This window comes from Talpa europaea (assembly GCF_964194135.1).
Source record: "Talpa europaea genome assembly, chromosome: 14".
NCBI classification, from domain to species: Eukaryota; Metazoa; Chordata; class Mammalia; order Eulipotyphla; family Talpidae; genus Talpa; species Talpa europaea.
In genome coordinates this window covers 39,740,795-39,767,164 of record NC_140082.1, presented here as the reverse complement: position 1 = coordinate 39,767,164, position 26,370 = coordinate 39,740,795, and the positions used below count along the sequence as shown (strand labels likewise).

General features: G+C 34.5%; 1 protein-coding gene across 10 annotated transcripts in view; it reads left to right on the top strand.

Moving 5' to 3' along the window:
- Window positions 1-11,354: 11,354 nt before the first annotated feature.
- ZMYND11 (zinc finger MYND-type containing 11) overlaps window positions 11,355-26,370 on the top strand; it is a gene marked incomplete at both ends in the record, with an annotated part of 68,133 nt that continues 53,117 nt past the window's right edge. For all 10 annotated transcript variants that reach the window (XM_084253798.1, XM_084253790.1, XM_084253797.1 and 7 more), the window contains one exon: window positions 11,355-11,470. In XM_084253798.1, the coding sequence (XP_084109924.1) occupies window positions 11,355-11,470 (116 nt within the window). The remainder of the gene's footprint in view (window positions 11,471-26,370) is intronic.

The following is a 26,370-nucleotide window of genomic DNA, read 5'->3' as shown; positions in this document are numbered from 1 at the left end:
GTTTTGGTTGAGAAGTTAGCTTGCAGTTGTGTTATTGCTTCTCTTACTGTAATGTAATATTTCCTCTGGTTACTTAAAATTTTTTCTTTTATCTGTGATTTTCAGCATATTTACTATGCTGTTCCTAGTAGTAGCCATTTGGATTTGTTTTCTGATAAGGTTCTTGAATCTGTGGGCTCTTGTTAGTTATGAAAAATTATTAGCCACTGTCTCTCCAAAGGTTCATTTCTGCCCCTTTCTTTCTTTTCTCTCTTTTGTGATTGCAGTGAAATATGTTATGTCTTATTAGCATATCCTTATATCTTTTATGTGCTTGTTTTGCTATGCTTGTTTTTTGAATACTGTCTTTTGAAAGTAACCCTCACATCTACTAATTCTCTTTTCATCTGTGTCTAATCTCTTTTCATCTGATATAACCGTATATACTGCTGTTTTAGTTACTGTAGTTTTTCAACTCTGCTCCTTTTCTTTTGACCTCTTTTTATTGTTGTTGCAGATATTACCAATATTTTCTCAAACATATCAAGGATATTTATGTCAAAGTCTATGTTTAGTTAACTCCATCATTCTGAATTCCTTCTCTAAGTTTGTTTCTGTAGTTTTTCTTATCGTTTGGCGTTACCTTCCCGTTACCTTTTTTTCATTTTTGCCATGCCCCTTTTTGTATATTTGGCTGTTTTCACTCATGTTTCAGGTATTGTTTATGAGAAATTAGAGGAATGAATTAATATTCAGGATGATTTTATTATCCAGAGGGAATATATATTGCTTCTGACAGACAACATGGGTTGTCTGTGATCATAGTATCAATTCCATCAGGTGTTGTTGGTGGTTTGCTCATTTTGTGATTACTAGCTTTCATTTATTGCTAGGTAATTATTTTGTATGTGAAAAATGAATTTTTTGCCATTCCTACTCCTAGGTATAGCACTTTGGTGATTTAACTCAAAGTTTTGTAGGGATTGCAGCATTCTAATTCTCCCTTAGTATGCACTCAACACTATTTTTTCTGTTTTATCCTCTTAGCCTTGAGTCTGTTGAAAGCTTTGTCATATTTTTAGCTGCCTCTTAAGAAGTGCCAGTTGCCTGTTCAGGAAAAATGTGATTCCAAATGCAAAAAAACTGAAAACCAAAAGGTTTTCCACTATTTTAATTCTCTTAAGTTTCCAGTGCCTTATCATGTCTTTGATGCCTTCAAACGTACATAAACATACTTTTTCTTTCTTATGGTTTGACTTGTCAAATTCTCATTGGCAAATGCTTTGCTATTACTAAAACATGACGTTTTTCTGTAGTAATTTTATTCCTGACTTTCAATAATTAACATTTGTACCAGACTTGTACAATTTGGTTTTATTCAAAGCACAGCAATTGCAGTCTCTCTTTTTCAAGTAGATAGGTGTATATTAATAAGAAAAGTCCATGTATATCAATTTTTATGAATTTCTTGTAACTTTCAAACATTGTTAACTAAATTATGGTTGTAACTAAATAATTTTTTAAATTACTTTAAGGTAAATATTGTTTAATTGATGGTTTATCGCAAACACCCATCCAAAGATAAGTTAATCCGTGAAATGTGTTGACAAGCACAATAGTGAATACATTTGTGAATATAAATTTATTCACTTCAGAAAGCTTATTTCTGGTATGTCCATTTTATTTTCTTGTGATTAGAACATCCTATAAGTGTTGGCAAAACCATTTTCTTAGTCTATTTGGAACGCACAATAATATACCACCAGCTGGATGGCTTATAAACAATGAATTTATTTCTTATGGTTCAGGATAACAGTCATGATGCTATTGACACTCTAATAAGTTAGAGACTGCTATGTCTTGTATAGTAGAAGGAGCAGGGATTATCTCAGATCTTTGCTGTAAGGGCACTAGTCCCATTAATAAAAACTCTCTCCTCATAACCTAATCAACTCATGACCTAATCAACAATCTGGGGATGACCTAATCAACTCCTGAAAGACCAGTATTATATTTTCACATTGGGCATGAGGTTTTCAGTATACATATTGGAGGGGTGCCACATAAATGGACATCACGGCAAAGTGGTATTTATAGCAGGAATACAAGGGTGCACTAAGAAATGCAATGAGAAAATTGATAGCATAATGCATCACATTAATTGAGTGAAGGAAAAAATATGTAGCAATTGATGCAGAAAGGTATTTTACAAAATTCAACATCAATTCAGATTAAAAACTTTCAGAAAGCTGCAAGTGGGAGGGAACTTCTACAGCATAAGCCAAAACTAATACTGTAATCAATGGTGAAAGTCTGAAATCTTTCCCCTAAAACCAGAAAAAAAACAAAAATACTCATTTTAACCACTGCTATTCAACATTGTACTGAATGTCTTATACAGAATAATCAGGTAATAAAAAAATAAACAGCATACAAATGGAAAAGCAAGAAATCTATATTGTAGATTATATAATTTTATGTTTATAACATCCAAAAGAATTCACAAGAGAATTACTAGAACTAATAAATTCAGTAAAGTTGCAGGATACAGGGCCAACACAAAAATTGTGTTTCTACATAACAGCAGTGAACAATCAGAGCAGGAAATTAATATCATCTAAAAGAAAAAAAAATCAGGGAATAGATTTATTTATTAAAGATTTATTTATTTATGCATAGAAGAACTAGAATGTAGACCAGAGGGTGTGTGTGTGTGTGTGGCGGTGGGGGATTCACCAGAGACAGATTAGGGAGCAGAACAGGTATGTTTACTGAAATACACTGCTAAGAGGAATAGCAGGTGAGACAGGAGAGGTCTGTTGCTCCATATGTGGGTTAGCTCCCTGGTTGGGGATTGAACTCAGGCCGCAGCAGTGATAGCTCTGACACTTAACTCCTGTGCTACGAGGGGGCCCCGGGAATAGATTTAACCATGGAGGGGAAAGACATGTAACTGAAAATTCTTACAACATTGTTAAAAGAAATTAAATATTAAAATAAATGGAAAGACAGCTTGTGTTTATGCATGGGAAAACACTATTGTCAAGATGTCAGAACGACCCAAAGCAATATAGAGATTCAGTGCAATCCTCATTAAAAATTCCAGTGACTTCCCCACTGAAGTAAATGAAAAAGCTGATCTTGACATTCATATGGAATTTCAGATAGTCCCTCAGTTGTCAAAACAATCTGGAAAACAGAGGACTTCCCTATTTCAAAACTTACTACAAAGCTGCAGTAATCAAAACAGTGTGGTACTGGCAAAATAGCAATATGGATGAATTAAATAGAATTTGGAGTTCAGAAATAAATGGTCATCTATGGTCAGTTGATTTTTGACAAGGATGCGAAGTCCACTTAAATGGGAAAAAATAGTCTCTTCAAGTGATGGTGGTGAGAAAGAATGAAGTTGGACCTGGATCTCTACCTCACATTATATAAAAAATTAACTCAAGATGGGTCATTAACCTAAATATAACAGCTAAACCCATGAAACTGTTAGGATAAAAGTGGGTTAATCTTCATGACCTTGGATATTTTTGGAATGACACCAAAAGCAGCAGCAGTACAAGCTATAGTAAATACATTATTTCATCAAAACTACAAACTTTTGTGTATCAAAGGACATTATCAAGAAGATGAAAGACAACTTACAAAATGAGAAAAAATACGTGCAAAATTTATATGTTAATACATTAATATCTAGACTGTATAATAAACTCAACAACAAAAAGATAATCTAAAAATAATCCAAGGGCTCAAATCGACATTTCTCCAAAGAAGATATCTAATAGTCAGTGTACATATGAACAGATGCTCAATATCAGTAGTTACTAGGGAAAATCAAGTCACAGTCACAAGGAAATACTACATAACACTTACTGAGATGGCTATCAGAAGTCCCAAACAAAAATCGCAAGTATTGGCTAGAAAGTGGAGAAATTAAAACTTGCACACCTCAGCTGGTAGGGATGTAAAATGGTGCAGTCACTATGGAAAATAGTTTGGTAGTTCTTTCAGAGGATTAAACATAGTGTTACCACATGATCTTGTGAGCCCATTCTGGGTATACACCCAAAGGAATTGAAAGCAGCAACTAAAACAAGTATTTATATGCAGTGTTTATTGCAGTTATTTGCAATACCCAAAAGATAGAAAACACCCATTTCCATCAACACATAATGGATAAATAAAATGTAGTATATACCTTTAATGGAATATTATTCAACCATGAAAAGGAATGGAGTTCTGACACTACCATGCTGCAACATGGGTGAATCTAGAAAACAGTATGCTAAATGAGCTAAGCCAGATATTTAAGTACATTCATTGCGTGATTTCCTTCATGAAATATCTTGAATAGGTAATTCATACAGTCAAAAATTAAAGGACATCCAGGGCTGAGAAGACTTGGGTTGGGGAAATTGCTGCTTAATGGTTATATAGTTTTTGTTTGCAGGGGAAAAAAAGTTTGGAAATAAATTTCATATAGTACTTGACAAAATATATTATTTCACAACAACAAAAATGTTTAACAACTTTTATTTCCTCCCATTTTTTGAAAAACTATTCTAACAAATCCAGAAGTCTGATAATATCCTTTTGCTTTACTAGTATAGCTAATAAAATAACTGAAACATGTTTTTTGTTATCAGGCACCTTGATCAGTATTTTACATCTTATTTTCTGTTTTTAAACTAATGTACCTTGTTTTTTTTTTAAAAAAAAAAACCTGCCATAAGTGCTCTGTTTTACCAGTTCAGGGCATTCTGTTCTTGACCTGCTTTAAAAAACCTGATGATGTTCGTCAAGCAATACTCATATGTGAAATAATTATATAGCAATCAATATACCATAGGATTGATTATAGCTTTCATATATGTAGCTTGTTGTTATATAACTGAATAAAATTATAATTTTAATAACTGTTAATAAGACATAACAATAAAATTTGTGAGATACTGACAAAGTCCAAATATACCAAGGAAACTAATGCTAGTAGAGATAAAAATTTAATATATGATTAGGAATTTTTCACATTTCATTAGAGAAGAAAAATCTTACAGTAAATCGTGTTAGTACAATTAATTACCTCTTTAGAGAAACCTTTATTTTTGTCTAATGTTACATTGAAAAAGTAATTCAACAGTTTGCAGTTGGGCTTGTAAGGTGCTTGGAATTTGCCCATCCATCCTAATAATAAGTAAGAAAGCTGAACGACTGAAAAATCAACATATCTACTGAGACACATGAGAGAAGTGAGGCCATACAATAAATGGCTATACAAAAATTAGAGATAGGCAGATAAAAATCTCTTTATCAGAGCAAAACCCCACAAGCAGAAACCTCCATGGGAACCAATACAATAAAAACTGAATAAGAGAAATTGTTGGAGGGTCAGAGTATACATGTCTGGCAAAAAAATCCAGGGAGACTGAGTCATAGGGATACCCCCACACTTTGAATGAGGTTTACTTCCAGGAAAGATGCAACAAGTGCCAGGAGAGATATACCAGGTGCTCACAGTAAATGTGGGAGAAAGTGCTTCTCCTAATTCAATCAGGGAAAGAGAAAGGAACCACCTGAGCATTCTATTCTTACTAAGTCATACCCTCAAGAGAAAAACCGTAGGGCCTATACTGCTGGTTTTTTATTAGATCCAAACTCACCTGAGGAAGAGAAAGACCCAACTCTAGCCCTTTGTAGCCATTCCATCCCACCTAATGGGGGAAATAAAACTGACAAGTACTTGCTAAGTTCATCGCTTAGGAAGCTCATCAAAACATTAAATTGTAATTATACGGTTATGGAAAACATCTTCTCACTACATCCTCTCTCTACACATCCTCTCTCTACATTACTAAAGACCTACTTATGCAGTTCCTTTTACCCAATATATCATACCCACCTTTTGAAGAAAAATAGGCATAACAAAGGAAAATAATACAATTGAAGAGACTGTTGTTTCAGAACCAGACTGAATAAGGCAGGGATGTTGAAATGATTCAAATAGGAATTAATAAAAAATGATTAATATGCTAAGAGCTTTAAGGAAAAGGTAGACAAATGCAAGATTAGTGGAATATGTAAACAGAGAGCTGGAAATCCTAAGTAAAATAAATGAAGAAATGCTATAGAGCAAGCACATTGTATCTTCCTAACAACAGAGCATCAAACTGTGAGGCAAAAACCAACAGAACTGCACGAAAGAAAGATGACATAGTTGGAGACTTTAACACACCTCTGTTAGAAATTAACAGATCCAGCAAAAGATCAGTAAGAATGTAGTTGAACTCAACAATATCAATGAACTGGATATAATCAGTATCTATAGACTACTTAACCCTACAGAAGCAGAATACACATTCTTCTTAGGCACACATGGAAAATTCACAACTGACTCTACCCAAATTCAAAACTTAACTATAAACCTATAGTAGTCAGGTCAGTGTGGTATTAGTGAAAGAATAGACAAAGAGGTCAATGGAGCAAAATAGAAAGACAAGAAAGTTACACACACACACACACACACACACACACACACACACATCCAATTAATCTTTGAAAAAGGCGCAATGGCAATATAATGGAATGAAGTTAGACTTCTCAACAAATGGTGCTGAAACAACTGGACCTCCACATGCCAAAAAATATGTATCTAGACATAGACTTTGTACCCTTCACAAAAATTTAGTCAAAATGTAAAATGCAAAGCTGTGAAACTCCTAGAAGATATCATAGAAAACCTGGACGACCTTGAGTATGGCAATAGTGTTTTAGAAAACACCAAAACATAATTCTTGACAGAAATAACTTGGATTTCATTAGGATTAAAATCTTCTCTGTGTTGGGGCCTCCTGGTGGTGCAGAGGGTTAGGACGCAACCTATGAAGCTATCCACAGCCACTGCAAGCGCGAGTTCAATCCCTGGCCAGGGAACAACCCACATGGCACAGCAGACCTCTCCTGGCTCACCCGCTGCTCCTCTCAGCAGTGTACTTCGGTCAGTCTGCCTGTTCTGCTCCCCACTCTGTCTCTGATGACTCCTCTCACCCCCCACCACACATCTCTGGCCTGTACCCCAGCTCTTGTATGCATAAATAAATAAATCTTTAAAAAAAAAAAACTTCTCTGTGAAAGTCAGTATCAAAGTGAGAAGACAGACCTATTCTAGGGGAAAATATTTGCTAAAGACACATCTGATTAAAGAAAAAAACTTACCTAAAATATACATAGAACTTAACAATAAGTAAATAAAAACCCTGATTAAAAAATGAGCAAAAGGCTTGAACTTATACCACACCAGAGATGATACACGAATGTCGAGTAAGTATATGAAAGATGCTCAACATCATGTCATTAGAGAATTACGAATTAAAACATTAACTACTACCTTTGAATTAGAATCCAAAACATGTTGAGAACACTGATTGCTGATGAGGATGTGGAGCTGAAGGAACTTACACTTCTTGCTAGTGAAAATACAAAATGATACAGCCACTTTGGAAGATAGTTTGGTGATTTCATACAACAGTAAATATACTCTCACTGCATGATCCAACAATCACACTTCTTGGTATTTACCCAAAGGATTTGAAAACAAACTTAGACACAGAAACATGCATGTGGATATTTATAGCCAGATGATGAACTATTTTGTATTAAGAAGAAAATGTGCTATCATGCTATGAAAAGACAAGAGGATCTTAAATGCATATTACTAAGTGAAAAAAGCCAATTTGAAAGAGCTCCATACATCCTATATGATTTTAATTATATGCCTTTCTAGAAAAGGCAAAATAGTGACAGTAAGAAGATTCATGGTTGCTAGTAATGGATTTGGGTGGAAGGGATGAGTAGGCCTAACAGGATTTTTGTGGCAGTAAAAGTATTTTATAAAATACCTTAATGGTGGATACATGTATTTTTACATATGTGAAAACCCATATGGACTTTGGGTAATATGGGGTGTTAGTGTAGGTTCATTGTTTCTATCAAATTTTTCCTCTGGTTTGGGAAAATGTTGATAATAAGGGAGGTTGTGGATGTGTTGGGACATGGACTACATCCTGCTGAATTTTCCTCTAGACCAAAAACTGCTCTAAAAAAAAAGGTTTTTTGTGTATATATTTTTCTTAATTTAATTTTAATTTTAATTTTTTTAATAGAAAATCACTTTTTTTGGGCCTCCCCGGTGGCGCAGTGGTTGAGCGCTGGGTTGTGAAGCTGCCCGCAGCCTCTGCGGCGCGGGTTCTATCCCCGGCTGCTCCCCGGCCACCTGCGGAGGATCCCACTTGGCGCGCAGACCTCTCCTGCCGCCCGCTGCTCCCCTCAGCAGTGTACTTCGGTCCTTCTGCCTGTTCTGCTCCCCGCTCTGGCTCTGGTGAATTCTCTCACCCTCCCGCGCTTCTGACTGTACCCAGTGCATGTATAAACAAAACAAACAAACAAATAAATAAAACATGCCTCTATTAAAAAAAAATAAAAAAAAAGAAAATCACTTTTTTTTAAAGATTTATTTATTTATGCATACAAGAACAGGGGTACAGAAAAGAGGGGTGGGGGTGAGAGGATCCACGAGAGATGGAGTGGGAAGCAGAACAGCAGATTGACCGATATACACTGCTGAGGAGAGCAGTGGGTGAGTCAGGAGAGGTCTGTGCCATGTGGGTTGCTCCCTGGACGGCCGGGGGATCGAACTCATGCTGCAGTGGCTGTGGTCAGTTTTATAGGTTGAGTCTTAACCCCTTGTACCACCAGGGAGGCCCCTTAATTTTATTTTTAAGTGTAGTACTTTTTTCTTACACTGTTCATTTTTTGACTCTATGATCTCTCAGGTGTGGTCACCTCAGTTTTCCCACCACCAAAGCACCCACAGTCCATCACCATATTCCCTTGTGCTCTCCCCCTGCTACCTCCTCCTGTACTAGTACCCTTCCTTCCCCTCCCATCTTAAAATAAAGTTTATTAATATATTTTGAAAAGTTATTCCTAGATGGGTTAAGAATCAGTATTTTAAAAGAATTATAGCAGCCAGTGGAAATTGTAATTGAATAGTTTTCTGACCAGAATGTGGAAGGACTTCTAATAATAAAAGTGATCATAGGGGATCACATGCTTAGATTTCAGGGTAATTTAATATTTAAAACAGATAGAAAAATATTTGATGAATAATATTAATACATAAAATTAATGTGTAAATGGGAAAATGGTGTGAATAAACGATAATTGAAAGTAGTTTAAAATTGCTAGTAGACTTGGAAAATTTCAACCTACTTTAAGTAACAAAGAAATGCACTTATACAACGAAATTTTTAAATATTATGTAATATTTGATGTAGATACTTAAAAAAATATGTATTTGTTAGGTGACACAATAAAATAAAAACTTGAACCTATCCACCACCTGAAGGAAAAGTCAGAACGTATTTGAGTCTGTGTATTCTCCCAGTGTTTTCCTCCTTGACGCAATATCTTCTCTGCCCCTAATTGTTTTCTTATCCACTGGACTGTTGTGCTTATTATCATTTCTTTGCAATAAAGTTTTCCCACATATGTATGTGTCAAGTAATATGTTGTTTAATTTTGCTTATTTTTAAGTTTTTCCTGAGTTACTTTCTCTTTCATTGATTTTATTTTCTTTTTTATAGCAGTTATATGAAATAAAACAAAATACTTACATGGTTAGAAGGGGTTGTGCTAAATCACATACTGATAGAGTATGTGATTTTCTCTATACTGATAGAGAAACAGTATCAGTTGGGGCTTGCCAGAGTTATACAGATCATCTCACGCCCATTTGGTTGACTCACATCAGAGAAGCGGAAAAGTTAGACTGTGGAGAAACTGTTACCCTTGTGTGTTGTTAGTGGGAATGTAAGATGGTACAGCTGCTGTGGATAACAATATGGTGGCTCATCAGAAAAAACAAACCAGTAAACAAACTACTGCATGATCTGACAATTCCACTTCTGGAGATATGCCCCAGAGAATTGAAAGCAGTATCTCAAAGAGAAAATTGTACACCCCGTGTTCATAGCAGCATTATTCACAATACTTAAAACATGTAATAAACTCAAGTTTATCACAGATGAGTAGATAACCAAAATGTGGTCTAGCCATATAATGGAATATTACCCCATCATTGCCAGTTTTTGTTTATTTTCTAGCAAGGGCTACTTTACATTTTTAAAGACTTCATTATTTTTTTTCTCAGTGCCTTTGTTCTTTTACTCATTTGTATAATTTTTACAGGTTACATTATTACTGTTTACCATTGGATGTCAATTTCTAACCTTTCATATTCTTACTAATAAAGTTTTTACTATAATGCCTATTAAATTTGGAAAATTTGCACTCCTATACAAGTACACTTAAACTGAGATGTTCCAGTACATTTTAAAATGGTTACCCATTTTAAAGAGCTTTCCCACATGGCATGGCAGACTTCTCCTGCCTCACCTGCTGCTCCCTCAGCAGTGTCTTCGGACCTCTGCCTGTTCTGTTCCCCACTCTCTGGTGAATTCTCTCACCCTCCCGCGCCTGTGACCTGTACCCCTGTTCTTGTATAAATAAATAAGTCTTTAAAAAAAAGGTTACTTTCCAGAAGACATAAATTATAATTGTAATTTGTGTTACCTTTTAGTTATATATATGTGTGTCTATAATGAATCAATTGATTTTCCTGAAGTCTTCTTTTAAAGTTGAATGCCAGCATTATGTTTTGATAATTCTCTCTGTGGAGCAATTTGAAATTATTGTAAATAGTAATGGGAAGAAATAGGATATTCAGAAATACCCTAAAACACGTTTACAATTCATTAGCAGTTTTATTCTGAAAAATCCCTACATATTCAAGGAACCTAGCTGGCCACAGACTCACCAGAAATGAGTCTCTAGATAATTTTGAGGGCAACTGCTAGTTTTCTTTGGGTTTGTCAAAGAAGGAGGGAGAAGTAGAGAAAGAGGTAGAGAAACATGAAGTTTGTCAGTCTGTTGGCCAAGGAATTAGAACATTTAAATTCAAATTACACTCAATGTAATAATCAAGAAAATTTTATGTTGTAATATTTTGCTTTAGAATAAAATTTACATTTATGTGTTTTTGGTATTGTGGTATAAGGTAGTCTGGTGTACTTAAGAAGACCCTTTTAACTTGGTTTTAAAATGTCATTCTTTATGAATGATTGATATTTTATGAAGTAATTAGTGATATGGGCGGTAGAAAAGAGATGACCATACTGTATCCTGCATTAGTATACTCAACAGAAATCAAGAGGTGCTGATAGTGTTACTTATATTGATAACTCATTTTGTAATCCATGCCTTATTTCTTACGTTTTGTATATTTCTGCAGCTAAAGAAGTAAACAGGTCATGGCACGTTTAACAAAAAGACGACAGGCGGATACAAAAGCTATCCAGCATCTTTGGGCAGCCATTGAAATCATACGGAATCAGAAGCAAATTGCCAACATTGATCGTATTACAAAGTAAGTAAATTTAAACAGAAATATCCCTGTAAGATCGCATATACGACTTTGAAAAAAAAAGAGGTTAAAAGGTAACTTACTTTTTATGCTAATCAGCATATAAAGGTCTAGTCACTTTTTATCTTGGAAGACTATATAGTTGTTAGAAAAACATATAAGCATACACAATCAGCTTGTGTTTAGAGGTTTTATAAATAATAAGTAAAATATCAATATATAGTATTTATAGTAGGTTTTTTAGTTATCAAATTTTGTTTCAACTCTTGGGGAACTTTAAGTCTTTTGTTAAAAAGACTCTTAATCACCTTTGTGTAAATTAAGAGCTGTCCATAATTTTAATATGGGACAAGTGTGGTGTGTATAATAAATTAACATCTTATTAGCTCATAGCCCATTGAGAATTTTTATCAATTTAATTTTGTATTTTAGAAGATAAATGAAATATATCTTAATTTAAATAAGTAGTTCCTTTTCTTTCAGTTTCCAGTGCTATTTCTCATGGTAGATCATAACTCAGGGTAGAAGAAACCATGCTATACTTAGTTTAAATATTATGTGCTAATTATAAGGGAGTCTTCAAATAACACTTGCTTTTGTTTTGTTGTATTTCCCTGGATATTTTTATGGAAAACTGAATCTTTTTTTAAGTGTTTGAATGATTTTTGTAACTTAAAATTTCTTTTTACTTATTCCTTTATGCATTCTTTAGATGCTAATGGAAAACAGATGATTTAATTAAATGCTTTTACCATTTTTAATTAGTAACAAAATTGAATACCATAAATATTTGTCCCTTACCTGTAACCTGGTGAAGAAGATTAAAGTTTGTTTAAAAGAAAAGGAACAGAAGAAAGAGAAAGGGATATCGTCTATGGTATATATTGCTGTAACTCTGTTTGCCCTTTGCATATTTTAAAGTTGCTCATGTACAAATCCAACTCCTAAAGACTAATAAAAGAAAAAGAAGTATATAGAAAAAAAGAATAAAATGAATTTACATAAATTAATTTTAATTGGCTATTTTAAATGACTAATTGATATATAATTGACCTATAACATTATATTAATTTAATGTTTTTATGAGTTAGCAAATAATTTGAGATCTGGTAACTAAATACAAGTTACAATGAGGTGTTATTATCATAAAAACAATTTTTATGAATAAAACCTCAGAATAAAAAGCAATGGTTTTCTGGCTGTGATTTAAAAAAATTGTAGTTTATATCAAAATTACTTACAGAAGAATATGGAAATAAGATACTGTTCTTTGGGTTTAATTTTGTAAGTCAAAGTAATTTGAGTTGGACTGAACTATTTTAACGTTGTAGACTATTCTTTCTAAATCATGGCATCTTTCTCTAAAAGCTTTAGGGCACTTTCCTCAGAATCTGTGGGAATCTCCAAGTGTGAGATGGACATGGTTTGGTCTTGGTTAATGATGCTGTTAGATTGTCACAACCTGCTGACATGTAATTAGTGGTAGTGGGTGCAGTTAGTTGCCTTTGGATGATCCTAACATCTGTGTGTACTTGTGTTCACATGTTCAGGATAGTGAAAGAAAGACAGGTTGTTAAAGGAGTGCATACTTCTTCTCATTTTACATTATAGGTTGTTGACAAACATTCTCTTTTCTCCTTTCTTCATCAGTACAACCTTAAAGTTGCCAAGGCTTGTTTTTCTTCATATCCATAGATCTTAAGATAAATGTGAATAAATTTATTTACCTACCAAATAGTCATTGTTTTATCATTCTGTTTTATCAGAAAAAACTAAGAAAATCAGAGGGTAAGTGTTTAAGAGTGGTTCCCAGTGTTTCTTCTGCCTCGTCTCATCTGAGAGGTATGCCATATTTCTTTTTATTATGGTGGCTCACTTCATAGCATCCTGCACTTCTTTCATAACATTAGTCATGTGTTAATTATTTCCCTGCTAGACTGTCAGGCCCAAGAAGGCATTGTTTTAGCTAATTGCTAGCCCAATGCCTGGCTTCTCCGTCAGTATTAATTTTCTTGTTCATTACTCTTGCAAAAGTGAGTTCGGAAGAGGCATTGTACCACGACAGGAAGTTTGATCTTTTGCTTTAAAACCTAATTTTACTTTACTACAGTCTTACTAGGTAAATACTTTTCAAGTCCTATAATAAATTTAAATCAAGTTTCTCTGTTTAGTTACAGCTAAGTCTGAATATAAAGATATCTTTAATCTTCACATGTATTTTAAGTTACTGAAGGCTGTAGTAGAATTATTTTAAAGAATGCATATATAGTCATTAAGTTTCATTGTATATCCTGCCAGGTGAGTGACTCCATTTAAAAAAATAAAAGGTACACATTTTCAGTGACACATTAAAAGTTTTGGGCTTTGGAGTAATGACTTTGTAATATTTGAAGCATGGCACATCCTTAACATTGTAGTTTTCTTCTGTATAGTGTTTCAGTTCTGCTTGTTTTTGTTTGATATGTTTTTTAAGTTACATTCAATCAATAGATTTCTTATTTGTCTTTTTTTGGGTTACTGTTTCCTTTGTGGTTTATTTATAGAAAACTGGTTTATTTGCTCTGTGGATTCCCATAGTCTGGCATTTTCTGATCTCATTCCTATTGTGTGCCTGTTGCTCATTCCTGTACATTTCATAGAAATTGATAGTTGATCTAGAGATTTGGGGGTAGGGCAAGATTTCCTCATAGATGGTGATATGTTCTGCTATCAGGTGGCATAACATCTGATGTTTTTATCTGGTGAGGTTAATAGCCTTGATGCTCAGTGACTAGATGCAGTAATACATTAAGGATTGCAAAATTCTAATAGTCTAAATTTGTCTTTTCTTGAGGACATAAATTTCCATCCGATACTATTTGGCTTCCCTGTGGTATGGTTCCTATTGGAAAAGTAGTATAAATGTTTGATTCTTTATCATTTTTCAAAATAGTTTCTTCTGATGGTAACCAGTTTATTTTAAGTATAGATTGGAATTCATGCACTGAAATACATTTGATATATTTCTATTCATTTCTAACAAAATCTTTTTTTTTAATAATAAATTTTATTTTTATATTCCCCATACAATTGCAAACCCCCCCATTCTGACCCCAATCCCTCCCCTCCCGCCCCCCACCCCCCAAAAAGTGTCTCTGGTTCATAGTTTTTTGTTGATTTTGATTTTCACTTTCTTATAGTTATTCATTTTCCTGGTCCCTTATTTAAGTTTTCTAGATTCCTGCTATGAGTGAGACCATCCGGTATTTTTCTTTTTCTTTTTGGCTTATTTCACTGAGCATGATCCCTTCCAGTGCCATCCATGTTGCTGCAAATTGCATGTGTTTATCTTTTTTGAATGCCGAGTAATATTCCATGGTATATATGTACCACATCTTCTTGATCCAGTCATCTATTTTTGGGCATTTGGGCTGTTTCCAAAGCTTAGCTATTGTAAACAGTGCTGCTATAAACATAGGTGTGCAGGTGCTCTTTGGAATTGATGTTTCTGTGTCCTTTGGGTAAATACCTAGGAGTGGAATTGCTGGATCCTATGGAAGCTCTATGTTTAGTAGGTCAAGAAATCTCCATACAGCTCTCCATAGTGGTTGGACCAGTTTGCACTCCCACCAACAGTGCAGGAGAGTTCCTTTTTCTCTACAACCTCGCCAACATTTGTTGTTGCTAGTTTTTTAATATGTGCCATTCTCACTGGTGTAAGATGGTATCTCATGGTAGTTTTGATTTGCATTTCCCTGATTATAAGTGATGTTGAACATTTTTTCATATGCCTGTTGGCCATTTGCATTTCCTCTTCAGAGAAGTTTCTTTTTAGCTCTTCTGCCCATTTTTTGACTGGGTTATTTTCTTTGTTGTTGTTGAGTCTCATCAGCTCTTTGCAGATTTTTGTGATCAGTCCTTTATCATTAGTGTTGGGTGCAAAAATGTTCTCCCAGTCAGTGGGGTTTCTCTTTGTTTTTGTTATTGTCTCTTTTGCTGTGCAGAAGCTCTTTAATTTGATATAGTCCCAGCTGTTTATCTTTGCCTTCACTATCACTGCTTTGGGTGATGTATCTGTAAAGATGTCTTTGATGTGCAAATCACGTAGTATTTCGCCTATATTTCCTTCTATGTATTTTATGGTTTCAGGTCTTATGTCTAGTTCTTTAATCCATTTTGAGTTGATTTTTGTGTATGGTGTGAGGTAGTGGTCAAGCTTCATTCTTTTGCATGTAGCAACCCAGTTTTCCCAGCACCATTTATTGAACAAACTTTGTTTGCTCCAGTGCATAGTCTTTGCTCCTTTGTCAAAGATTAGTTGACCATAAATCTGTGGGTTTATTTCTGGATTTTCTATTCGATTCCATTGGTCTGTATGTCTGTTCTTGTTCCAATACCATGCAGTTTTGATGATTATGGCTTTGTAGTATAGTTTGAAGTCTGGGAGTGTGATGCCTCCATTCCCTTCTTTTTTTTTCAGGAGAGCTTTGGCAATTCGGGGTTTTTTGTGATTCCATATGAATTTCATCAATAATTGTTCTATTTCTTTGAAGAATGACATTGAAATTTTGATTGGAATAGCATTGAATCTGTATATTGCTTTTGGTAGGATGGCCATTTTAATAATGTCTAACAAAATCTTTATTGATGCTCAAATTTTCACATATTTGATCAGTTGGTATCTCTTCATGTTAGCTTCTGAAGTTCCTTTTTTCTAATTCAATAGGATTTTTCAGGCTATGTTTGATAGTTGCTAAGAGAATAATATGCAGGGTATTCTGTATACACCCTGGAACCATTGATTTCTCTAAGGGGCTCTAATTTTATATTTTTTTTAGTTAGAAATTGTATTTTAAGAGCACCTTTTAGCCCCTCACTGCACTTGCTGACTCTGTGTTGGTCTTTCTGTGTAGGATTTTTTTTTAAGATTTGTTTATTTATGCATACAAGAACTGGGATGTAGGTCAGAGGTGCAGGTGGGGGTTGGGGTTGGTGAGAGTATTCCCCAGAGACAGATTGGGAAGCAGAACAGGTAGATCCACTGAAATACACTGCTGAAGGGAGCAATGGGCGAGGCAGGAGAGGTCTGCTGCACTATGTGGGCTGCTCCCTGGCTGCCCAGGGATCGGACTTGTGCTGTAGTAGCTGGCAATAGCTTGACAGTGCTGTCTTTAACCACTGCGCCACCAGGGAGGCCCTCTGTGTAGGAGTTTTAATGTGTGTACTTAGGAAGTATAATTGCAAAAAAGAAAAACATCTCATGAATTCATACTCATATTTTCCACTTGAATTTATGCCTGCTGGGTTTTACTTAATTAACTCATATCTAAAGTCTTTCTCTCTTTCTTAATAAGAATCATGGTTCTCAGGACATCCTGAATGGTGACATTCTGGCATATGTATAACTATCATTTGTTTTATCCAACATTAAACCTAAGAATAACAGCTGATACTATAACCAATAAAGTTTTGTGGAAATTATATAAATTGCTTTACCCTTGTATTTAAACAATTGTACTTACCTAAACTTCAGAGAATCTGGCAATTACATATACTTTCTTTTTTACAATTGCCATTTTAGTCTTCTACAAGAAAATACATGTTCATACTTAGGTTGCTATCTAAAAGTTCATTCTCCAGATTCTTTCTTTAATTCTCTCCCTTGACCCCAGTTTTAATGAGGTAAAATTTTCATATAACATTGTGTTAGTTTAAGGTGTACAACTTAATGATTTCATATGTATATTTATATGTAAATGTTACCACAATAAATTTAGTGAATATACTTCAACCACATACTTATAAGGTTTCTTTTGTGTGTGACACTTTGTAAGATTTACTCTATTAGCAATTTTCAAATATATAATACAATATTGGTAGCATTAGTCACCATGCTGTACTACATCTCCAAGACTTATTTTGTTACTTGATATTTGTATCTTTTGATCATTTGCCCCATTTTGCTCATCTTTTCTAGTACCTTCTTTTGGCAGTCACCTCTTCTGTTCTTCGTATCTTTGAGTCTGGTTTTCTTAGATTCCACTAAAAGTAAGATCATACGGTATCTGACTTACTTCACTTAGCATTATGCCCTCACAGTCAGTGTATCTCTCAGATGATAAGATTTCCATCTTTTTTATGGGTGAATAAATTTCCATTTGAGTGTGTGCATGTGTGTGCCGTTTTCTTTGTATTCTGTCAGTGGACATTTGGGTTGTTTCCATATTTTGGGTGTTGTGAATAATGCTGCAATGAACATAGGGTGGGCAGTGTCCATATATCTTTCTGTGATAGTTATTTCATTTCCTTTGTATACATACCCAGAAATGGAATTACTGGATAATGTAATAATTCTTGTTTTTAATTTTTTAAGGGATGTCTGACTGTATCATATAGTAGATACTTAAGACTTCATGATGATGAATTTTATGGTTCTTACAGGTTAATAATAGGTCTTCACTTTTTTAATTTAAATGTCAGTTTGGTTGAATATAAAATCCTTAAGTTATATTTTCTTCTGAGTGAATTCTTATATAGAGCTATATGTTCTGACTTAAAGCATTGCTGTCAAAAAAATATGATTTTCTTTCTGTTACGGCAGTCTCTTTGCCTGGATTTCCAAGGATTTTTCTTTTCCTTTTTCTTCCAAGTCTAATAATTTTATTTGTCAGTGTTGGTCATTGTAGGTTATTTTTCATGGGTATACAGTATCCCATTATTAATATGTAGTCTCAAATCTTGGGGGAAAAAAAGCTTACTTTAAAAATTACATCTATAGGGCCTCCCTGGTGGCGCAGCGGTTGAGCGCTGGGTTGCGAAGCTGCCCCGCGGCCTCTGCGGCGCCGGTTCGATCCCCGGCTGCTCCCCGGCCACCGGAGGAGGGTCCCACATGGCGCGCAGACCTCTCCTGCCGCCCGCTGCTCCCCTCAGCAGTGTACTTCGGTACTTCTGCCTGCTCTGCTCCCCGCTCTGGCTCTGGTGAATTCTCTCACCCTCCCGCGCTTCTGACTGTACCCAGTGCATGTATAAACAAAAAACAAACAAACAAACCAGCAAACAAATAAATAAAGCATGCCTCTATAAAAAAAAAAAAAAAAAATCAGCCATTAAAAAAAAAAAATAAAAATTACATCTATAAATGGGGGGGCTGCAATTGTATGGGGAATATAACAATAAAATTTATTAAAAAAAAGAAATAAATAAACCCTATAGAAGTAAATTAGGTTCCATTTATTAAAATATTACAGTGATGTTTGTATGAGGCATAAAAACACTGAGAAACTTTATTAAAATAGAAATCATCTTGAAAAAAAAATTACATCTATAATCATATATATACTCTTGTTTAGTTTTTATTAATTGGGGCTTTAAACTATAGTATATCATCTTTTCCTATCTTCTATAGTTATAATTTTCTACTAAATTCTTTTCATTTTATGTCAGTTTAATTTTTTCCTTTTCTTTTTATAACTATTTTTTTTGTTTATTTTAAAAAGAGCATTTTTTAGGTTTGTAGCAAAATTTAGAGGAAAGTACAGTGATTTCCCATACATCCCTTACCCTCCCCCCTATATATGCATGGTCTTCCCCACTATCAACATCTCCCACCAGAAGGTGCATTTGCTACAATCAGTGAACCTACACTGGCAGAGTATAATCACCAAAGTCTATAGTTACCATAGGTTTCATTCTTGTTGTTGTACATTCTATGTGTTTGGACATAATAATGGCATAATGGTTCCATTCAGAGTATTTTCACTGTTCCCCAATCTCCTGTGCTCGAATACCTCCCTCCCCCAATTGGTGGCAACCACTGATGTTTTTATTTTCTTCAGAGTTCTGCTTTTTCCAGAATGTCATATGGTTGGAATAATACCGTATATAGCTTTTCCAGGTTAATTTATTTTGCTTAATATATATTTAAGAATCCTCTATTCTCTTCATGGGTTATTAAACCCTTTCTTTTTAGTGCTGAAAATTGTCATGAAATTTGCTTATCCATTCATATGCTGACGGACATTGTGGTTGTTTGCAATTATGAATAAAGCTGCTATTTATTATTTTTAATATTTCCATCTTGTATCTTCTTCAAGTTATGACATTTTCTTCAGTGTATTCACTCTTACTTACCTTCTAGTTTAGAGTTCACTTCTGAAGTGGATTTTTTCATTTACTTATGTTTAATTCATTTTTGAGTTTTTCTAATTTATGTCTTTCCTATATCTTATATCATTTTCCTAATGTCTTTTCTCATGTTTTATTGTTTTTATCTATCTTGTAGGTGTAATTATTGAGTGTACTTTCATTGTAGGGATGTTATATTCTCCTTCACCCTCAGGTTTTTCCTGTTGGTCATCATTTTGATCTGAAATCAGTTTTCCTGCATTTTGGAAAGGAGATGATTTAGAATAGTGTTGTTTGTTTGTTTGTTTAGTTTTACAGCTCTAAAACTCCTTTTGTCATTTTTATGTCCCAGTATATGATCGATCCTGGAGAATGATCCGTGTGCACTTGAGAAAAATATGTACTCAGATATTTTGGGTTTAGTGTTCTATAGATGTCAGTTAAGCCTATGAAGTCTAGATCCTTATTTGGAGCTTTCGCGCTTTGCACCTTCAAACTTCACCATGAATTACCTGGAAATGAGAGTATGTAAAGCCCTTCCAGTTTCAGCTGCTCATCTCAGATTGGCCCACTGTGCTTTCCAGTCTCTTTGTTTTATCTTCTGTACTCAGATCATCTCAGCTTTCTCCTACACAGCTTTCCCCTACACAGGTTGTCAGTACTAGTTGGGATTGTAGCTTTTGGAGTTTTGTATATACTTGCTCGAATTTTGAGATTCATGAGGATTCCTCATCTCTTTTATGGTTTATGTTGTCTAGGGCATTTTTGGAAGCTCTTCTACTAACTCTGTTTAGCAGATTTAGGGGAGTTTAAAATCTGTGTTACCCATGTCTTATCTCTGTAATAAAATAGTTTTTTTCGGGCATCCTCTGGTGGTGCAGGCGGTTGAGCACCTCGCTTTGAAGCTGTCCTCAGCCTCTGCAGCGCAGGTTTGATCCTGGCTGGCCGGCGAGGGTCCCACAAGGTGCAGCAGACCTCTCCTGTTGCGCCCGCTGCTCCCCTCAGGCATGTATTTCGTCAGTCTACCTGTTCTGTTCCCCTCTCTGTCTCTGGTGAATCCTCTCACCTTCCCATGCATCTAGCCTGTATCCTGGTTCTTGTATAAATAAATAAATAAATCTTAAAACAGGTTATTTTTTTTTCCTACATTGCAGGTGTTTCTTCTACCTAATCTGGTGTCTAACCTCAAGGGTCATAGCATTAGTCTCCTATTAGTCTCCTATTAGTTGTTACTAAACTTTCTAGGGAAGAGTTCTGAATTATGTTTGCCACTTTCTTTTTAATTTTCCTTAAAAAAAAAACAACTTGTTTTGTTCAAGGAAGTGCTAGAAATGGCATTATAAATTAGAGAATCACTTTTGAAATTTATAGAATATTTTTAGTATTTAAGAAGATCTAAGTTCTATTATTTGGGGATGGAAAGTATTTTTACAAAAAGAATCTGAAATAAAAATAATATATGAGGGCCTCCCTGGTGGCGCAGCGGTTGAGCGCTGGGTTGCGAAGCTGTCCGCAGCCTCTGCAGCGCCGGTTCTATCCCTGGCTGCCGGACGAGGGGCCCACATGGCGCGCAGACCTCTCCTGCTGCCTGCTGTTCCCCTCAGCAGTGTACTTCAGACCTTCTGCCTATTCTGCTCCTTGCTCTGGCTCCGGTGAATTCTCTCACCCTCCCACGCTTCTGACTGTACCCAGTGCTTGTATAAATAAATAAATCTTTAAGAAAAAAAATAATATATGAGATTATGTTTGTTTTTTTACTTAATGAAGTTAAGCTGTCCTTCTGATTTTAAAGCTCATGTTTTTACATTTGATTTAATGATAATATAAAATTCTATAAATGTCCTTATTTGAGAGCTAAATAAGTACAAATAAATTTTGGTCTCTCAGTAAAACTTTTTTTTTAGAAACTAATGGGTGTTTTATGATGTCTAATCATTAACTTGCAACAAGTGAGTTATTTTATCATAAAAATAGTCAGTTTAGGTGAAATGCTAAGCATAGGCTACATTAACTTATTTTTTGGTTTCAAAATATGAATGCTAACCTGTACTTACAATTATCATTTATATAAAACATTTATGACATGTTTATGCTTAAGATGATGATTTTAGCCTGTGTTTTATAGTTTTCAAATCAAGGAGCAAGGGATGAAATGTCTGTAACACATGACTAAGCTTCTACTTTCTACGTATCCTGGTAGGATTCATAACTCATGTCACATTTTTATTTTAAATGTACATATGTTTTAATATCCAATAAGAATGAGTTACATGTATTACTTCCTTTTCCAATTTGATAATTAGAGCATGGCATTAGTTTCATAAGTATTTTAAATAATAGTTATAAGATAATTTATATTATCTTTTTTTTTAATAGGCTTTTGAAGCAAGTATACTCTACCAGCATATTGTGGCTAGTTAGTGTTATTGGGAAAGATCAAATCATTTTTTGGTGACTGCTGGAAAAAGCAGTTGACCCTTTTATGTTTCTGTTATATCTTGTATGACTGATTTTGTGTGTCCAGAGGTGATCACATTTGTGACTAGCATGATTAAACTAATGTTGGATTGGTAGGTTAGTCCCATCCAAGTTAATGTGTCAGATGAGGGCATCAATTAATTACATGTATTGCTTACTTTAGGGTCAAACCCCAGTTAGAAAATGTGGCCTCTGACCTCTTGTGACATGTTTGGCATTGAAATGTCTGAGTACTCCGGGAGTTCTTCCTGTCGCTACAGATAGACATAAGCCCAAACTGTAAGTCCTCTTCATGTGTAGGTTGCCTTTGAAGTTGTAACTAGGTACATATTTCTTTTTTTATTAAAATTTCATTTTATGAAATTCATGATTTCTAGGAACACTTTACTCAAGTTATAATTTTACTCTGTTAGACTAGTCCCTTACTAGATTTAGATTTCTTACAGGAGAAGAAAGTGGGCTTTGGCTAAGTTACTTTTTGAAAATAAGTTAGTTTAAAAATTACCAATTAGTATTATGTTGTATACATGATCCTAAAAATTCTTCACAGAATTACTGACTATATTCTTATTTCTTTCTTACATACCTTCTTATGGTTGCAGATTGCCAGGTATATTTTACCACAGGTACCAGTTATTTTATATAATAACAACCTTACAGAAAAAGTAACTGATTATGAATAACCATACTTCATAGTTCCATAGTGAGTTTTTTCCAAAATTCTGAAGGCACTCATCTTGTCTTGGATTGTTTAGCTGTCTTATGTTTGACATTTCTCTGCAGTTCTGTGAAGAAAACATACAGAAGTATCAAGGAGAATTATAGTAATTGAAAACATTGGCTCATTATTTTGTGACAAACATCATGCTTTATGTGATTTATCTCATTTTCTCAACTCTGTTACATCTATTGTCATTATGCTCATTTTGCTGATGACGGTAGAGAAGCTTGGGCAGGTGACTAAATTTCCTAGAATCACACATACTGTTGGTAGCATAAGTGAAATAGAATATAGATCTATCTGATGTCATATGGTCCAAACTCTTACTTAACCTTTAAATGTTTTGCCTTTTTTTAAAATAATGAATGGATTTATATTTGTATTCTTGCAAACTTTGAGTTAAGACACTGTCATTTAAATGGTACTTCCATTTTGCCTCAATTCACCTGATGACAACTCTCTGACATTCAAATTAGCACTGTTTACTAGTGAAGAATATGAGGTGGTATGAGTTATTTGTCCAGGTTACATGTTATAAATAGGAAGAATGAGTGTATTCTTTAGAATGTATTCTAAAATTTTGAGTAAATTTATTGATTAAGAATAAACAGAAGGGCCTCCCTGGTGGTACAAGGGCATAACCTTGCACTGTGAGGCAATCCACAGCCTCTGCAGCATGAGGTCGATTCCTAGCCACCAGGGAGCAACTCCACATGGTGCAGCAGACCTCTCTTGTCTCGCCCGTTGCTCCCCTCAGCAGTGCATTTCAGTCAGTTTGCCTGTTCTATTTCTGACTCTGTTTCTGGTGAATCCTCTCACCCCCTGCATCACTGGCCTGTACCCCAGCTCTTGTATGCATAAATAAATAAATCTTTAAAAAAAAATCAACAGAAGCTGTTTAGGTTTCAAATTTATTTTTTTTATAAGTTGGACTATTTTAAGGACCTCAAAGAAGTAGAATCATACAGTCTTAGTGTTTTGGTGACAGACTTATTTCTCTTAGCATAATGTCCTGAAGGTTCATTTATATTGTAGATTATCACACAATTTTTTCCTTTTTTAAGGCTAAATAACATTCCATTGTATGGATACATCACATTTTGCTTTATCTACTCATCAATGGATAGACACTTGGGTTATTTCCAAGCTGTTGTGAATAATGCTTATGTGGACATGGGTGTGCAAATATCTGATTGAGACTGTACTTTAAATATCCTATTTTTGGTTATTTTCCCTGGAAGTGGAATTGCTGGATCATGTGGTACTTCTGTTTTTAATTATTGAAGGAAATGCCTTACTGTTTTCCACAGTGCTTGTACCAATTTCCATTCCTACCAGCTGTGCAACAAGAGTTGCAGTTTCTCTACATTTTTACCAACACTTGTTATTTTGATAGTAGTATCCTAATGGGCACAAGGTGATATCTCATTGTGGCTTTGATACGCATTTCCCTACTGATCAATGATGTTGACAATCTTTTCTTGTATGCATTGGCCTCTTACATATCTTCTTTGGAGAAATAACCTGTTCAAGTGAGTTTACCATTTTTTAAAACTTTGTTTTGCTATTGAATTTCAGGTGTTTTCTCTTTATTCTAAATATTAATCCCTTAGTAGATATATGATTTGCAGATATTTTCTCCTGTTTTGGGGTTGCTGCTTTAGTCTTTGGAAAGTGTCATTTGATGTTACAAAATTTAAAAATTTTCATGAAGTTCAACTTGTCTAAACTTTTTTTCTTGTTGCCTATGCCTTTGGTGTCATAGCCAAGAATTCATGGCCAAATCCAGTGTTATGGAGCCTTTAGCTTATGCTTTTTTCTAAGAGTTTTATTGTTTTAGGTGTTTTATTATATCCTTGATCTATTTACAGTTAAATTTTGTGTATGTTAGGATAAGGATCCAACTTCATTCTTTTGCATGTGAATATCCAATTTTCTCAACACTATTTGTTGAAAAGACTGCTCTTTCTCCATTGAATGTTCTTGACATTCTTCTCAGAAATCATTTGACTGTATTTGGGACAGTGTATTTCTGAACCCTATTTTATTCCATTGCTCTTAGATGTCTATCTTTATGCCAGTATCTCACTGTTTTGGCTACTGTAGCTTTGTAGTAAGTTTTAAAATCATGAAATGTGAGAATGCTAGTGTTTTCTTCCTTTTTAAGATTGTTGTGGCTATTTAGGATGTCTTGAGATTTTTCATTATGTATAGATTTTTCATTACGTGCATTGACTATATCCTACTACTTTGCTGAATTCATTTATTAGTGACAACAACTTTTTTTGTGGAGTCTTTATATTTTTCTTTATCAGATGACATAATCTGCACTTCTTTCTTTCCAATTCGTATACCTTCTACTTCTTTTTTCTTCAATTGTTCCTGCCAGAACTTACAGCACTATGTTGAATAGAAGTAATGAAGGCAGGCATTATTGCTTTGTTTCTGATTTAAAAAGAAAAGCTTTCAGCCTTTTGCTATTGAGTGTAATGTTGACTGTGGGTAAATGTGTTCCATAGGTGGTCTTTATTATTTTGGCACCTCCTTATATACTCATTGTGCTGAGTGTTTTTGTCAAATGTTTTTTTCAGCATCTATTGAAAGGATTGTGAATTTTATCTTTTCTCCTACTAATGTGGTATGTCATATTATTGATTTGCAGATGTTGAGCCACCCTTGAACAAGTACCTAGTCATAGGTCATTACTTTTTAAAAAATAATTTTTATTTCTACAAGTAACATACCGTATGTTACTTAAGATACTTAAGAAATGGAAGGGAAATCATCCATATTTTCTCTACCCAAATTCAAGTAAAAGAATTATTTTGATTTATTTTTTTCCAGGTATTTTCATGTTTGTTTTTGTCTCAACATTATTTAGCCTTTTTCCATGTTGGTAATGGTCATCGTAAATATTATTAGTAATGGTGCATAATATTACATCTGATGAGATTACTTGGTAGCGTAATTGGAAGGAAGGAAAAATGAGAAGCAGGACAAACATATTTTGTTAGGTTTATATTACATTGTCTTATTTATCTTCATAACAAACCACATGGATTTGACTTTATTCACTTTATTTTATAGGTTTGCATCCTGGATGCAGATAAGTTACTTGTCCAGAGTCCTACAGCTAGTGTATAGAGCTGGTGCTGGAATTGAGAAAGGTGTGGTTTCAAAGACCATGCTTTTTCCACTGTACTTTCATGCTGTCTCCATATATTATCTGTTAAATTCTTATAACAGCTCTTATATGTCCAGTTGTATACATACCCAATAATACAAATAATGTGGTGAAAACTTGGGAGGGATAAACAGTAAGTGTAGTAACCATAATATGGATATACCGCAGTTTAAAAATCTGTTCACTTGTTGAGGGACATTTGGTATGTTTCCATTTTGCAGGCTAGTATGACAGAAGCTATAAAGTGCTTTTATGTACAGGTATAGATGATGTACATTTAAATAAATATCCAAGAGTGCAGTATCTGTTCCTGGGATAATAGTGAAAGGACACTTTCATTTATTCTGGTGCAACATGTAAATCAGACTATCCAGGAGAGAAAGATAGAAGGCGGGTTATTTTCAGTTTGTGTTATGT